We start from the raw sequence: 15,443 nt of genomic DNA on the forward strand, positions 1-15,443 counted from the left end.
AGCCACTCACTCACTCACTCAGCCACTCACCCACTCACTCACCCACTCACTCACTCACTCACCCACTTACTCACTCAGCCACTCATTCACCCAGCTACTCACTCACCCACTCACCCACTCACTCACTCACTTACTCACTCACTCACTCACTCACCCACCCACTCCCTCACCCATCCACTCACCCACCCCTCTGCCTCACCTCTCCCACGCAGCTCCCAGCTTCGAGTGATTGGCATCACTGCCAGTAACACGTGGGGCCTGTTGCTGCTTGTGCTGCTCATGGGCTATGGCCTGGTGGAGCTCCCACGTGCTCACTGGACACGTGGTCACCCTCAGCGGGCGCTGACCCCTCACGCTCAACACCCACTCACTCAGCCACTCACTCACTCACTCAGCCACTCACTAACTCACTCAGCCACCCACTCACCCAGCTATTCACTCATCCACTCACTCACCCAGCTACTCACTCATCCACTCACTCACTCACTCAGCCACTCACCCACTCACTCATCCACCCACTCACCCACTCACCCACCCACCCCTATGCCTCACCTCCCCCACACAGCTCCCAGCTCCGAGTGATTGGCATCACTGCCAGTAACACGTGGGGCCTGTTGCTGCTTGTGCTGCTCATGGGCTATGGCCTGGTGGAGCTCCCACGTGCTCACTGGACACGTGGTCACCCTCAGCGGGCACTCACCAAGGCGCTCTTCCACTGCTCGAGACTCGCGGGGGAGCGAGCGGAGGCCGCTGAGAACCTCGAAGATCTGGCGGAGGTGAGTGGTGAGGGTGGTGGTGAGGGTGGTGGTGAGTGGTGTGGTGGTGGTGGTGAGTGTGGTGGTGGTGGTGAGGGTGGTGGTGAGGGTGGTGAGGGTGGTGGTGGTGGTGAGGGTGAGTGGTGGTGAGGGTGTGGTGATTGGTGGTGAGGTGTAGGTGGTGGTGGTGGTGAGTTGGTGGTGAAGTGGGAGTGGTGATGGTGTGGTGTGGGTGGTGGTTAGGGTGACGTTGGTGGTGGTGGTGAGGTGAGGTGGTGGTGGTGGTGGTGGTGAGGTGGTGGTGGTGGTGGTGAGGGTGAGGTGTGGGGGGTGATGGTGGTGGTGAGTTGGTGGTGAGGTGGGAGTGGTGGTGATGAGGTGTGGGGGTGAGGGTGAGTGGGTGGTGAGTGGTGGTGGTGATGTTGGTGGTGGTGAGGTGTGTGGTGAGGGTCGTAGTGAGGTGTGCGGGGTGGTGGTGGTGGTGGTGGTGATGGTGGTGATGGTGGTGGTGGTGAGGGTGGTGGTGATGGTGGTGAGTGGGTGGTGAGTGGGTGGTGGTGATGGTGGTGATGGTGGTGGTGGGGGTGGTGGTGATGGTGGTGAGTGGGTGGTGGTGTGGGTGGTGTGGGTGGTTGTGGTGAGTGGGTGATGGTGGTGGTGGTGGTGATGGTGGTGGTAGTGATGGTGGTGGTGGTGATGGTGGTGGTGGTGATGGTGGTGATGGTGGTGGTGGTGAGTGGGTGATGGTGGTGGTGGTGATGGTGGTGGTGGTGATGGGGTATGGTGGTGGTGGTGGTGATGGTGGTGATGATGCTGTTACTGTTGATGATGCTGCTTCTGATGATGATGATGATACTACTACTGATGATGATGATGATACTACTGATGATGATGATGATATCACTACTGACGATGATGCTATTACTGATGATGATACTACTACTGATGATGATGATGCTACTGATGATGATACTACTACTGATGATGATACTACTCATGATACAACTACTGATGATGATGATACTACTGATGATGATGATGATACTACTACTGATGATGATGATGATACTGATGATGATGGTGATGATGTTGACTTTTCAGGAGATCAAAAAACTGAGTGAAGTCATCAAGTACAATCATCCGCTACGTAGACACCTGGATACCATCATCAGCAAGGTGATGGTGGTGATGGTGGTGATGGTGATGATGGTGGTGGTGATGGTGGTGGTGATGATGGTGATGGTGGTGATGGTGGTGGTGATGATGGTGATGGTGGTGATGGTGGTGGTGATGGTGGTGGTGATGGTGGTGATGGTGGTGATGGTGGTGGTGATGGTGGTGGTGATGGTGGTGATGGTGATGGTGGTGATGGTGGTGGTGATGGTGGTGGTGGTGATGATGATGATGATACTACTACTGATGATGATGATACTACTACTGATGATGATGATACTACTACTGACGATGATGATACTACTACTGACGATGATGATACTGATGATGATACTACTACTGACGATGATGATACTGATGATGATGATGACTCTTATGCAGTTTTCAGCTCCCGTCCAGGAGTCGATGTTCCGCTCCCTGGAGGACTTTGAGGAGATGGAGGGGCAAAGCCCCTCACTGCCAAGCCTCAAAAGCCTGGCCAAGACTCACAAGCAGGTGACTCACTCACTCAGTCACTCACTCAGTCACTCACTCAGTCACTCACTCACTTACTCAGTCACTCACTCAGTCACTCACTCAGTCACTCACTCAGTCACTCACTCACTTACTCAGTCACTCACTCAGTCACTCACTCACTCAGTCACTCACTCAGTCACTCACTCAGTCACTCAGTCACTCACTTACTCAGTCACTCAGTCACTCACTCAGTCACTCGCTCAGTCACTCAGTCACTCACTCAGTCACTCACTCACTCAGTCACTCACTCAGTCACTCACTCACTCACTCAGTCACTCACTCAGTCATTCACTCACTCAATCAGTCACTCAGTCACTCACTCAGTCACTCAGTCACTCACTCAGTCACTCACTCAGTCACTCAGTCACTCACTCAGTCACTCAGTCATTCACTCAGTCACTCGCTCAGTCATTCACTCACTCAGTCACTCACTCACTCAGTCACTCACTCACCCACTCACTCACTCACCCACCCACTCACCCACCCACCCCCTCACCCACTCACTCACCCACCCACCCACCCACTCACCCACCCACCCACCCACCCACTCACTCACCCACCCACCCACTCACCCACCCACCCACCCACTCACTCACCCCCCCACCCACCCACCCACTCACCCACCCACCCACCCACCCACTCACCCACCCACCCACCCACTCACTCACCCCCCACCCACTCACCCACCCACTCACCCACCCCCCCACCCACCCACTCACCCACCCACCCACTCACCCACTCACCCACTCACTCACCCACCCACCCACTCACCCACCCACTCACTCACTCACTCACCCCCTCACTCACCCACCCACTCACCCACTCACTCACCCACCCACTCACCCACTCACTCACCCCCCACTCACCCACCCACTCACCCACTCACCCACCCACCCCCCCACCCACTCACCCACCCCCCCACTCACCCACCCACCCACCCACTCACTCACCCACCCACTCACTCACCCACCCACCCACTCACCCACCCACTCACTCACTCACTCACCCCCCCACTCACCCACCCACTCACCCACTCACTCACTCACCCACTCACTCACTCACTCACCCACCCACTCACTCACTCACCCCCCCACTCACCCACCCACTCACCCACTCACCCACCCACCCCCCACCCACTCACCCACCCCCCCACTCACCCACCCACCCACCCACTCACTCACCCACCCACTCACTCACCCACTCACTCACCCACTCACCCCCTCACCCACCCCCCCACTCACCCACCCCCCCACTCACCCACCCACCCACCCACTCACTCACCCACCCACTCACTCACCCACCCACCCACTCACCCACCCACTCACCCACTCACTCACCCACCCACCCACCCACCCACTCACCCACCCACCCACCCCCCCACCCACCCACCCACCCACCCACCCACCCCCCCCACCCACTCACCCACCCACTCACCCACCCACTCACCCACCCACTCACCCACCCACCCACTCACCCACTCACCCACTCACTCACCCACCCACCCACTCACCCACCCACTCACTCACTCACTCACCCCCCACTCACCCACCCACTCACCCACTCACTCACTCACCCACTCACTCACTCACTCACCCACCCACTCACTCACTCACTCACCCCCCCACTCACCCACCCACTCACCCACTCACCCACCCACCCCCCCACCCACTCACCCACCCCCCCACTCACCCACCCACCCACCCACTCACCCACCCACTCACTCACCCACCCACCCACTCACCCACCCACTCACTCACCCACCCACTCACCCACCCACTCACTCACTCACTCACCCCCCCACTCACCCACCCACTCACCCACTCACTCACTCACCCACCCACTCACTCACTCACTCACCCCCCCACTCACCCACCCACTCACCCACTCACCCACCCACCCCCCCCACCCACTCACCCACCCCCCCACTCACCCACCCACCCACCCACTCACTCACCCACCCACTCACTCACCCACTCACTCACCCACTCACCCCCTCACCCACCCCCCCACTCACCCACCCCCCCACTCACCCACCCACCCACCCACTCACTCACCCACCCACTCACTCACCCACCCACCCACTCACCCACCCACTCACCCACTCACTCACCCACCCACCCACCCACCCACTCACCCACCCACCCACCCCCCCACCCACCCACCTACTCACCCACTCACCCACCCACCCACCCACCCACCCCCCCACCCACTCACCCACCCACTCACCCACCCACTCACCCACCCACCTACTCACCCACTCACCCACCCACCCACCCACTCACTCACTCACTCACCCACCCACTCACCCACCCACTCACCCACCCACCTACTCACCCACCCACCCACCCCCCCACCCACCCACCCACCCACCCACTCACCCACCCACTCACCCACCCACTCACCCACCCACCTACTCACCCACTCACCCACCCACCCACCCACCCACCCACCCCCCCACCCACCCACCCCCCCACCCACTCACCCACCCACTCACCCACCCACTCACCCACCCACCTACTCACCCACTCACCCACCCACCCACCCACTCACTCACTCACCCACTCACCCACCCACTCACCCCACTCACCCCCCCACCCACCCCCTCCCACCCCCCCCCACCCACCAACCCCCCCACCCACCCCCCCACCCACCCACCCACCCACCCACCCCCCCACCCACTCACCCACCCACTCACCCACCCACTCACCCACCCACTCACCCACCCACCCACCCCCCCACCCACCCACCCACCCACCCACCCCCCCACCCACTCACCACCCACTCACCCACCCACCCACCCACCCCCCCACCCACTCACCCACCCACTCACCCACCCACCCACCCACCCACCCACTCACTCACCCACCCACCCCACCCACCCACCCACCAGGTGATCAAGGCTGTCCAGCGTCACCACCGCACGGAGTTGGCTTGGGAGGCCTTGCTAGAGGAGGCCCTGATGCTTCAGGACACTGTCACCTGCTCTGGGTCGCCGTCCCGAACCTTCGCCCACTCCACTCCGGGGTCATCGTCGCGGAGTCGGGCGGTGTGGCTCACACCCAGCATGGGTGAGGCTCACAGAGAGAGACTCACAGAGAGACTCAGAGAGACTCACACAGAGAGAGACACAGAGACACAGAGAGAGACTCACAGAGAGAGACTCACAGAGAGACACACAGAGAGACTCACAGAGAGAGAGACACACAGAGAGACTCACAGAGACACAGAGAGAGATACACAGAGAGAGAGAGAGACTCACAGAGAGAGACTCACAGAGAGAGAGACACAGAGAGACACACAGAGAGACACAGAGAGAGATACACAGAGAGAGACACAGAGAGAGAGACACAGAGAGAGAGAGACTCACACAGAGAGAGACTCACAGAGAGAGACACACAGAGAGACACACAGAGAGACACAGAGAGAGATACACAGAGAGAGACACAGAGAGAGAGACACACAGAGAGAGAGACTCACACAGAGAGAGACTCACAGAGAGAGACTCACAGAGAGACTCAGAGAGACACACAGAGAGAGACACACAGAGAGACTCAGAGAGACACAGAGAGAGATACACACAGAGAGAGACTCACAGAGAGAGAGACACACAGAGAGAGAGACTCACACAGAGAGAGAAACTCACACAGAGAGAGACACAGAGAGAGACACAGAGAGAGAGACACAGAGAGAGAGACTCGCAGAGACTCATAGAGAGAGACACACACACAGAGAGAGAGAGACTCACAGAGAGAGAGACTCACACACAGAGAGAGACACAGAGAGACTCACAGAGAGACACAGAGAGAGAGAGAGAGACTCACAGAGACACACACAGAGAGAGAGAGAGACTCACACAGAGAGAGACACAGAGAGAGACTCACAGAGACTCACAGAGATACACAGAGACTCACACAGAGAGAGAGAGACTCACAGAGAGATACACAGAGAGAGAGACTCACACAGAGAGAGAGAGAGAGACTCACACAGAGAGAGACACAGAGAGAGAGAGACTCACAGAGACTCACAGAGATACACAGAGACTCACACAGAGAGAGAGAGTCTCACAGAGAGATACACAGAGAGAGAGACTCACACAGAGAGAGAGAGAGACTCACACAGAGAGAGAGAGAGAGACTCACACAGAGAGAGACACAGAGAGAGAGAGACTCACAGAGACTCACAGAGATACACAGAGACTCACACAGAGAGAGAGAGCCTCACAGAAAGATACACAGAGAGAGAGACTCACACAGAGAGAGAGAGAGACTCACACAGAGAGAGACACAGAGAGAAAGAGACTCACAGAGACTCACAGAGATACACAGAGACTCACACAGAGAGAGAGAGACTCACAGAGAGATACACAGAGAGAGAGAGACTCACAGAGAGAGATACACAGAGACTCACAGAGAGAGAGAGAGAGAGACTCACAGAGACACACACAGAGAGAGAGACTCACAGAGAGAGAGACTCACACAGAGACTCAGGAGAGAGAGAGAGAGAGACTCACAGAGAGAGAGACTCACAGAGAGAGAGACTCACAGAGAGAGAGAGAGAGAGACTCACAGAGACACACAGAGAGAGAGTCTCACAGAGAGAGACACACAGAGAGAGAGACTCACAGAGAGAGAGACTCACAGAGAGAGAGACTCACAGAGACACACAGAGAGAGAGACTCACAGAGACTCACACAGAGAGAGAGACTCACACAGAGAGAGACACAGAGACTCGCAGAGAGACTCACACAGAGAGAGAGACTCACACAGAGAGAGACACACAGAGAGAGACACAGAGACTCACAGACACACACACAGAGAGAGAGAGACTCACACAGAGAGAGAGACACAGAGAGAGAGAGAGAGAGACTCACAGACACTCACAGAGAGACACACAGAGAGACACAGAGAGAGAGACACAGAGAGAGAGAGACACACACAGAGAGACACAGAGAGAGACTCACAGAGAGAGACTCACACAGAGAGAGACTCAGAGAGAGACTCACACAGAGAGAGAGACTCACAGAGAGACTCACACAGAGAGAGACTCACAGAGAGATACACAGAGACACACAGAGACTCACAGAGACACACAGAGAGAGAGACTCACACAGAGAGAGAGACTCACAGAGACACACAGAGACTCACAGAGAGAGAGACTCACAGAGAGAGAGAGACTCACAGAGACACACAGAGACTCACAGAGAGAGAGACTCACAGAGAGAGAGAGACTCACAGAGACACACAGAGACTCACAGAGAGAGAGACTCACACAGAGAGAGAGAGACTCACAGAGACACACACAGAGAGAGAGAGACTCACAGAGAGAGACTCACAGAGAGAGACTCACAGAGAGAGACACACAGAGAGAGACACACAGAGAGAGACTCACAGAGAGAGACACACAGAGAGAGACACACAGAGAGAGACTCACAGAGAGAGACTCACAGAGAGAGACTCACAGAGAGAGTCTCACAGAGAGACACACACAGAGACACACACACAGAGATAATGATGGTTGTTGTGGTTGTTGTGGTTGTTGTTGTTGTGATGATGGTGGTTGTTGTTGTTGTTGTGGTGGTGCTGCAGAGTGGTGGTGGCGATGATGATGATGGTTGTTGTTGTGGTGATGATGCTGATGATGGTTGTTGTTGTGGTGATGATGCTGATGATGGTTGTTGTTGTGGTTGTTGTTGTGCTGCAGAGTGGTGGTGATGATGCTGATGATGGTTGTTGTTGTGGTGATGATGCTGATGATGGTTGTTGTTGTGGTGATGATGCTGATGATGGTTGTTGTTGTTGTGGTGGTGATGATGCTGATGATGGTTGTTGTTGTGGTGATGATGCTGATGATAATGGTTGTTGTGGTGGTGGTGGTGGTGGTTGTTGTTGTTGTGATGATGATGCTGATGATGATGCTGATGATGATGGTTGTTGTTGTTGTTGTTGTGCTGCAGAGTGGTGGTGGCGATGATGATGATGTTTTTTGTTGTGGTTGTTGTGATGATGGTTGTTGTTGTGATGATGGTTGTTGTGGTTGTTGTTGTTGTGATGATGGTTTTTGTGGTTGTTGTTGTTGTGATGATGGTTGTTGTTGTGATGATGATGATGGTTGTTGTTGTTGTGATGATGGTTGTTGTGATGATGATGCTGATGATGATGATGGTTGTTGTTGTTGTTGTGATGATGATGCTGATGATGATGGTTGTTGTTGTTGTGATGATCGTTGTTGTTGTGATGATGGTTGTTGTTGTTGTTGTGATGATGGTTGTTGTGGTTGTTGTTGTTGTGATGATGGTTGTTGTTGTGATGATGATGCTGATGCTGATGATGGTTGTTGTTGTTGTGGTGATGATGCTGATGATGGTTGTTGTTGTGGTGATGATGCTGATGATGGTTGTTGTTGTTGTGGTGGTGGTGGTTGTTGTTGTTGTGATGATGATGCTGATGATGATGCTGATGATGATGGTTGTTGTGATGATGATGGTTGTTGTTGTGATGATGATGATGATGGTTGTTGTTGTGATGATGATGCTGATGGTTGTTGTTGTTGTTGTCATGATGATGATGATGGTTGTTGTTGTGATGATGATGCTGATGATGATGGTTGTTGTTGTGATGATGATGATGGTTGTTGTGATGATGATGATTGTTGTTGTTGTGATGATGATGCTGATGATGATGATTGTTGTTGTTGTTGTGATGATGATGGTTGTTGTTGTTGTGATGATGATGCTGATGGTTGTTGTTGTTGTTGTTGTGCTGCAGAGTGGTGGTGGTGATGATGATGATGGTTTTTGTTGTTGTTGTGATGATGCTGATGGTTGTTGTTGTTGTGATGATGATGATGATGGTTGTTGTTGTGATGATGATGGTTGTTGTTGTGATGATGCTGATGATGATGGTTGTTGTTGTTGTTGTGATGATGATGATGGTTGTTGTTGTTGTTGTGGTGATGATGGTTGTTGTTGTGGTGATGATGATTGTTGTTGTTGTTGTGATGATGATGATGATGGTTGTTGTTGTGGTGGTGGTTGTTGTTGTTGTTGTGATGATGATGATGATGGTTGTTGTTGTGGTGATGATGATGATGGTTGTTGTTGTTGTGATGATGATGATGATTGTTGTTGTGGTGATGATGATGGTTGTTGTTGTTGTGGTGATGATGATGATGGTTGTTGTTGTTGTTGTTGTGATGATGATGATGGTTGTTGTTGTTGTGATGATGATGGTTGTTGTTGTTGTTGTTGTTGTTGTTGTTGTGATGATGGTTGTTGTTGTTGTGGTGATGATGATGATGATGGTTGTTGTTGTTGTTGTTGTGGTGATGATGATGGTTGTTGTTGTTGTGATGATGCTGATGATGGTTGTTGTTGTGATGATGGTTGTTGTTGTGGTGATGATGATGGTTGTTGTTGTGATGATGATGGTTGTTGTTGTTGTGATGATGATGGTTGTTGTTGTGTTGTGATGATGATGGTTGTTGTTGTGATGATGATGGTTGTTGTTGTGATGATGATGGTTGTTGTTGTGATGATGGTTGTTGTTGTTGTGATGATGATGGTTGTTGTTGTTGTTGTTGTGGTGATGATGGTTGTTGTGATGATGATGATGGTTGTTGTTGTGATGATGATGGTTGTTGTGATGATGATGATGGTTGTTGTTGTGGTGGTGGTTGTTGTAGTTGTTGTGATGATGATGGTTGTTGTTGTTGTTGTGATGATAATGGTTGTTGTTGTTGTTGTGGTGATGATGATTGTTGTTGTTGTGATGATGATGATGATGGTTGTTGTTGTTGTGATGATGATGGTTGTTGTTGTTGTTGTTGTGATGATGATGCTGATGATGATGGTTGTTGTTGTTGTGATGATGGTTGTTGTTGTTGTGATGATGATGATGCTGATGATGCTGATGATGATGGTTGTTGTTGTGATGATGATGGTTGTTGTTGTTGTGGTGATGATGATTGTTGTTGTTGTGATGATGATGGTTGTTGTTGTTGTGATGATGATGGTTGTTGTTGTTGTTGTGATGATGATGCTGATGATGATGGTTGTTGTTGTTGTGATGATGGTTGTTGTTGTTGTTGTGATGATGCTGATGATGCTGATGATGCTGATGATGATGGTTGTTGTTGTGATGATGATGGTTGTTGTTGTTGTTGTTGTGATGATGATGGTTGTTGTTGTTGTGATGATGGTTGTTGTTGTTGTGATGATGATGATGATTGTTGTTGTTGTGGTGATGATGATGATTGTTGTTGTTGTTGTGATGATGGTTGTTGTTGTTGTTGTGATGATGATGATGATTGTTGTTGTTGTGATGATGATGATGATGGTTGTTGTTGTTGTGATGATGATTGTTGTTGTTGTTGTGATGATGATAATGATTGTTGTTGTTGTTGTGATGATGATGATGATGGTTGTTGTTGTTGTGATGATGATGATGATGGTTGTTGTTGTTGTGATGATGATGATGATGATGGTTGTTGTTGTGGTGATGATGATGGTTGTTGTTGTTGTGATGATGATGATGGTTGTTGTTGTGGTGATGATGATGATGGTTGTTGTTGTTGTGATGATGATGGTTGTTGTTGTTGTGATGATGATGATGGTTGTTGTTGTGATGATGATGGTTGTTGTTGTTGTTGTGATGATGATGCTGATGATGGTTGTTGTTGTGGTTGTTGTTGTGCTGCAAAGTGGTGGTGATGATGCTGATGATGGTTGTTGTTGTGGTGATGATGCTGATGATGGTTGTTGTTGTGGTGATGATGCTGATGATGGTTGTTGTTGTTGTGGTGGTGATGATGCTGATGATGGTTGTTGTTGTTGTTGTTGTGATGATGATGATGGTTGTTGTTGTTGTTGTGATGATGATGATGGTTGTTGTTGTTGTTGTGATGATGATGGTTGTTGTTGTGATGATGATGATGGTTGTTGTTGTTGTTGTGATGATGATGGTTGTTGTTGTTGTGATGATGATGGTTGTTGTTGTTGTGATGCTGATGGTTGTTGTTGTGATGATGATGGTTGTTGTTGTGATGATGATGGTTGTTGTTGTGGTGATGATGCTGATGATGGTTGTTGTTGTTGTGGTGGTGATGATGCTGATGATGGTTGTTGTTGTTGTTGTTGTGATGATGATGATGGTTGTTGTTGTTGTTGTGATGATGATGATGGTTGTTGTTGTGATGATGATGGTTGTTGTTGTGATGATGATGATGGTTGTTGTTGTTGTTGTGATGATGATGGTTGTTGTTGTTGTGATGATGATGGTTGTTGTTGTTGTGATGCTGATGGTTGTTGTTGTGATGATGATGGTTGTTGTTGTGATGATGATGGTTGTTGTTGTGATGATGATGATGATGATGGTTGTTGTTGTTGTGGTGATGATGATGATGATGGTTGTTGTTGTTGTTGTGATGATGATGATGATGGTTGTTGTTGTGATGATGATGATGGTTGTTGTTGTTGTGATGATGATGATGGTTGTTGTTGTTGTTGTGATGATGGTTGTTGTTGTTGTTGTTGTGATGATGATGGTTGTTGTTGTGATGATGATGGTTGTTGTTGTTGTTGTTGTGATGATGCTGATGATGATGGTTGTTGTTGTTGTTGTTGTGATGATGATGGTTGTTGTTGTTGTTGTGGTTGTTGTTGTGATGCTGATGATGATGGTTGTTGTTGTTGTTGTGATGATGATGATGGTTGTTGTTGTTGTGATGGTTGTTGTTGTGATGATGATGATGATGCTGATGATGATGGTTGTTGTTGTTGTTGTGATGCTGATGATGATGGTTGTTGTTGTGATGATGATGGTTGTTGTTGTTGTTGTGATGATGATGCTGATGATGATGGTTGTTGTTGTGATGATGATGATGGTTGTTGTTGTGATGATGATGATGGTTGTTGTTGTTGTTGTGGTGATGATGATGCTGATGATGGTTGTTGTTGTTGTGATGATGATGGTTGTTGTTGTTGTTGTTGTTGTTGTGATGATGATGGTTGTTGTTGTTGTGATGGTTGTTGTTGTGATGATGATGATGATGCTGATGATGGTGGTTGTTGTTGTTGTTGTTGTGCTGCAGAGTGGTGGTGGCGATGATGATGATGATGGTTGTTGTTGTGATGATGATGGTTGTTGTTGTTGTGATGATGATGATGCTGATGATGGTTGTTGTTGTTGTGATGATGATGATGGTTGTTGTTGTTGTTGTGATGATGATGGTTGTTGTTGTTGTTGTTGTGATGATGATGATGCTGATGATGGTTGTTGTTGTTGTGATGATGATGATGATGGTTGTTATTGTGATGATGATGATGATGGTTGTTGTTGTTGTTGTGATGATGATGATGATGGTTGTTGTTGTTGTGATGATGATGATGATGGTTGTTGTTGTTGTTGTGATGATGATGATGATGCTGATGATGGTTGTTGTTGTTGTTGTTGTGCTGCAGAGTGGTGGTGGCGATGATGATGATGGTTGTTGTTGTGATGATGATGATGATGGTTGTTGTTGTTGTTGTGGTTGTTGTTGTTGTTGTGATGATGATGATGATGCTGATGATGGTTGTTGTTGTTGTTGTGATGATGGTTGTTGTTGTTGTTGTGATGCTGATGATGATGGTTGTTGTTGTTGTGATGATGATGCTGATGATGATGGTTGTTGTTGTTGTTGTTGTGATGATGATGATGCTGATGATGGTTGTTGTTGTGATGATGATGATGCTGATGATGGTTGTTGTGATGATGATGCTGATGATGGTTGTTGTTGTTGTTGTTGTGCTGCAGAGTGGTGGTGGCGATGTCGTCTGCACCCGTGGCTCAGCCGCTTGACGTGCCTCTTGCTCTCGCTGCTCAGCACCATCGTGGTGTGGACGGAGTGCTCATTCTTCTCCACCAAGCCCGTGCTCTCTGTCTTCGCTCTGATCATCTCGCACGCCGAGGCCAGAGAGAACTACCTCGCCATCGAGGTGACGGGAGGCTCACCAGCTCGCTCACCAGCTCGCTCACCAGCTCACCAGTTCACTCACCAGCTCACTCACCAGCTCACTCACCAGCTCAGTCACTCACTCATCAATTCACTCAGTCAGTCAGTCACTCGCTCACTCACTCATCAACTCACTCACCAGCTCAGTCAGTCACTCAGTCACTCACTCACTCACTCAGTCACTCACCAGCTCACTCACCAGCTCACTCACCAGCTCACTCACCAGCTCACTCACCAGCTCACTCACCAGCTCACTCACCAGCTCACTCACCAGCTCGCTCACCAGCTCACTCACCAGCTCGCTCACCAGCTCCTGGTGCTCACCACCACCACCACCATCGTGGTGGTGTGGACGGAGTGCTCATTCTTCTCCACCAAGCCCGTGCTCTCTGTCTTCGCTCTGATCATCTCGCACGCCGAGGCCAGAGAGAACTACCTCGCCATCGAGGTGAGGAGCGGCTCACCAGCTCACTCACCAGTTCAGTCATCAACTCACCAGCTCGCTCACCAGCTCACCAGCTCACTCACCAGCTCACTCACCAGCTCAGTCACTCACTCATCAATTCACTCAGTCAGTCAGTCACTCGCTCACTCACTCATCAACTCACTCACCAGCTCAGTCAGTCACTCAGTCAGTCACTCACTCGCTCAGTCAATCACTCAGTCACTCACTCAGTCAGTCAATCACCCACTCACTCACCAGCTCACTCACCAGCTCAGTCACTCACTCACCAGCTCACTCACCAGCTCACTCACTAGCTCACTCACCAGCTCACTCACCAGCTCCTGGTGCTCACCACCACCATCATCGTGGTGTGGACGGAGTGCTCATTCTTCTCCACCAAGCCCGTGCTCTCTGTCTTCGCCCTGATCATCTCGCACGCCGAGGCCAGAGAGAACTACCTCGCCATCGAGGTGACGGGAGGCTCACCAGCTCGCTCACCAGCTCGCTCACCAGCTCACCAGCTCGCTCACCAGCTCACTCACCAGCTCAGTCACTCAGTCACTCACTCACTCACTCATCAATTCACTCAGTCAGTCAGTCACTCACTCACTCATCAACTCACTCACCAGCTCAGTCAATCACCCACTCACTCATCAACTCAGTCAGTCACTCAGTCAATCACTCAGTCACTCAGTCAGTCAGTCAATCACCCACTCACTCATCAACTCACTCACCAGCTCAGTCACTCAGTCACTCAGTCACTCGCTCATCAATTCACTCAGTCAGTCAGTCACTCACTCACTCACTCATCAACTCACTCACCAACTCACTCACTCAGTCAGTCACTCACTCAGTCATTGACTCATCAATTCATTCACTCAGTCACTCACTCACTCAGTCACTCACCAGCTCACTCACCAGCTCACTCACCAGCTCACTCACCAGCTCGCTCACCAGCTCCTGGTGCTCACCACCACCACCACCATCGTGGTGTGGACGGAGTGCTCATTCTTCTCCACCAAGCCCGTGCTCTCTGTCTTCGCTCTGATCATCTCGCACGCCGAGGCCAGAGAGAACTACCTCGCCATCGAGGTGAGGGGAGGCTCACCAGCTCACTCACCAGCTCGCTCACCAGCTCAGTCAGTCACTCACCAGCTCACTCACCAGCTTGCTCACCAGCTCGCTCACCAGCTCACCAGCTCGCTCACCAGCTCAGTCAGTCACTCACTCAGTCACTCACCAGCTTGCTCACCAGCTCAGTCATCAACTCACCAGCTCACTCACCAGCTCACTCACCAGTTCAGTCATCAACTCGCTCACCAGCTCGCTCACCAGCTCACTCACCAGCTCCTGGTGCTCACCACCACCACCATCGTGGTGTGGACGGAGTGCTCATTCTTCTCCACCAAGCCCGTGCTCTCTGTCTTCGCCCTGATCATCTCGCACGCCGAGGCCAGAGAGAACTACCTCGCCATCGAGGTGACGGGAGGCTCACCAGCTCGCTCACCAGCTCACCAGCTCACTCACCAGCTCACTCACCAGCTCACCAGCTCACTCACCAGCTC

The 15,443-nt window shown here is 51.0% G+C and overlaps 1 protein-coding gene across 2 annotated transcripts; it reads left to right on the plus strand.

Moving 5' to 3' along the window:
- Positions 1-12: 12 nt before the first annotated feature.
- LOC142908525 (G-protein coupled receptor-associated protein LMBRD2-like) lies at positions 13-14,749 on the plus strand. Of its 2 annotated transcripts, none has more exons than XM_076059255.1 (5): positions 13-776; positions 1,857-1,931; positions 2,310-2,423; positions 5,335-5,512; positions 13,235-14,749. In XM_076059255.1, exons 1-5 carry the CDS (start codon positions 633-635, stop codon positions 14,302-14,304), a joined length of 1,581 nt encoding a protein of 526 aa, XP_075915370.1. In that variant the 5' UTR covers positions 13-632; the 3' UTR covers positions 14,305-14,749. The 2 variants fall into 2 exon arrangements, with proteins under 2 accessions (XP_075915370.1, XP_075915371.1); XM_076059256.1 differs by lacking the exon at positions 13,235-14,749 and adding an exon at positions 8,030-8,061 and having other exon boundaries at positions 33-776.
- Positions 14,750-15,443: the final 694 nt, after the last annotated feature.

The sequence above is a fragment of the Petromyzon marinus genome, assembly GCF_048934315.1.
Source record: "Petromyzon marinus isolate PM22_M1 ecotype Great Lakes invasive population chromosome 85 unlocalized genomic scaffold, UKy_Petmar_22M1.pri1.0 chr85_unloc.2, whole genome shotgun sequence".
Classification (NCBI taxonomy): domain Eukaryota; kingdom Metazoa; phylum Chordata; class Hyperoartia; order Petromyzontiformes; family Petromyzontidae; genus Petromyzon; species Petromyzon marinus.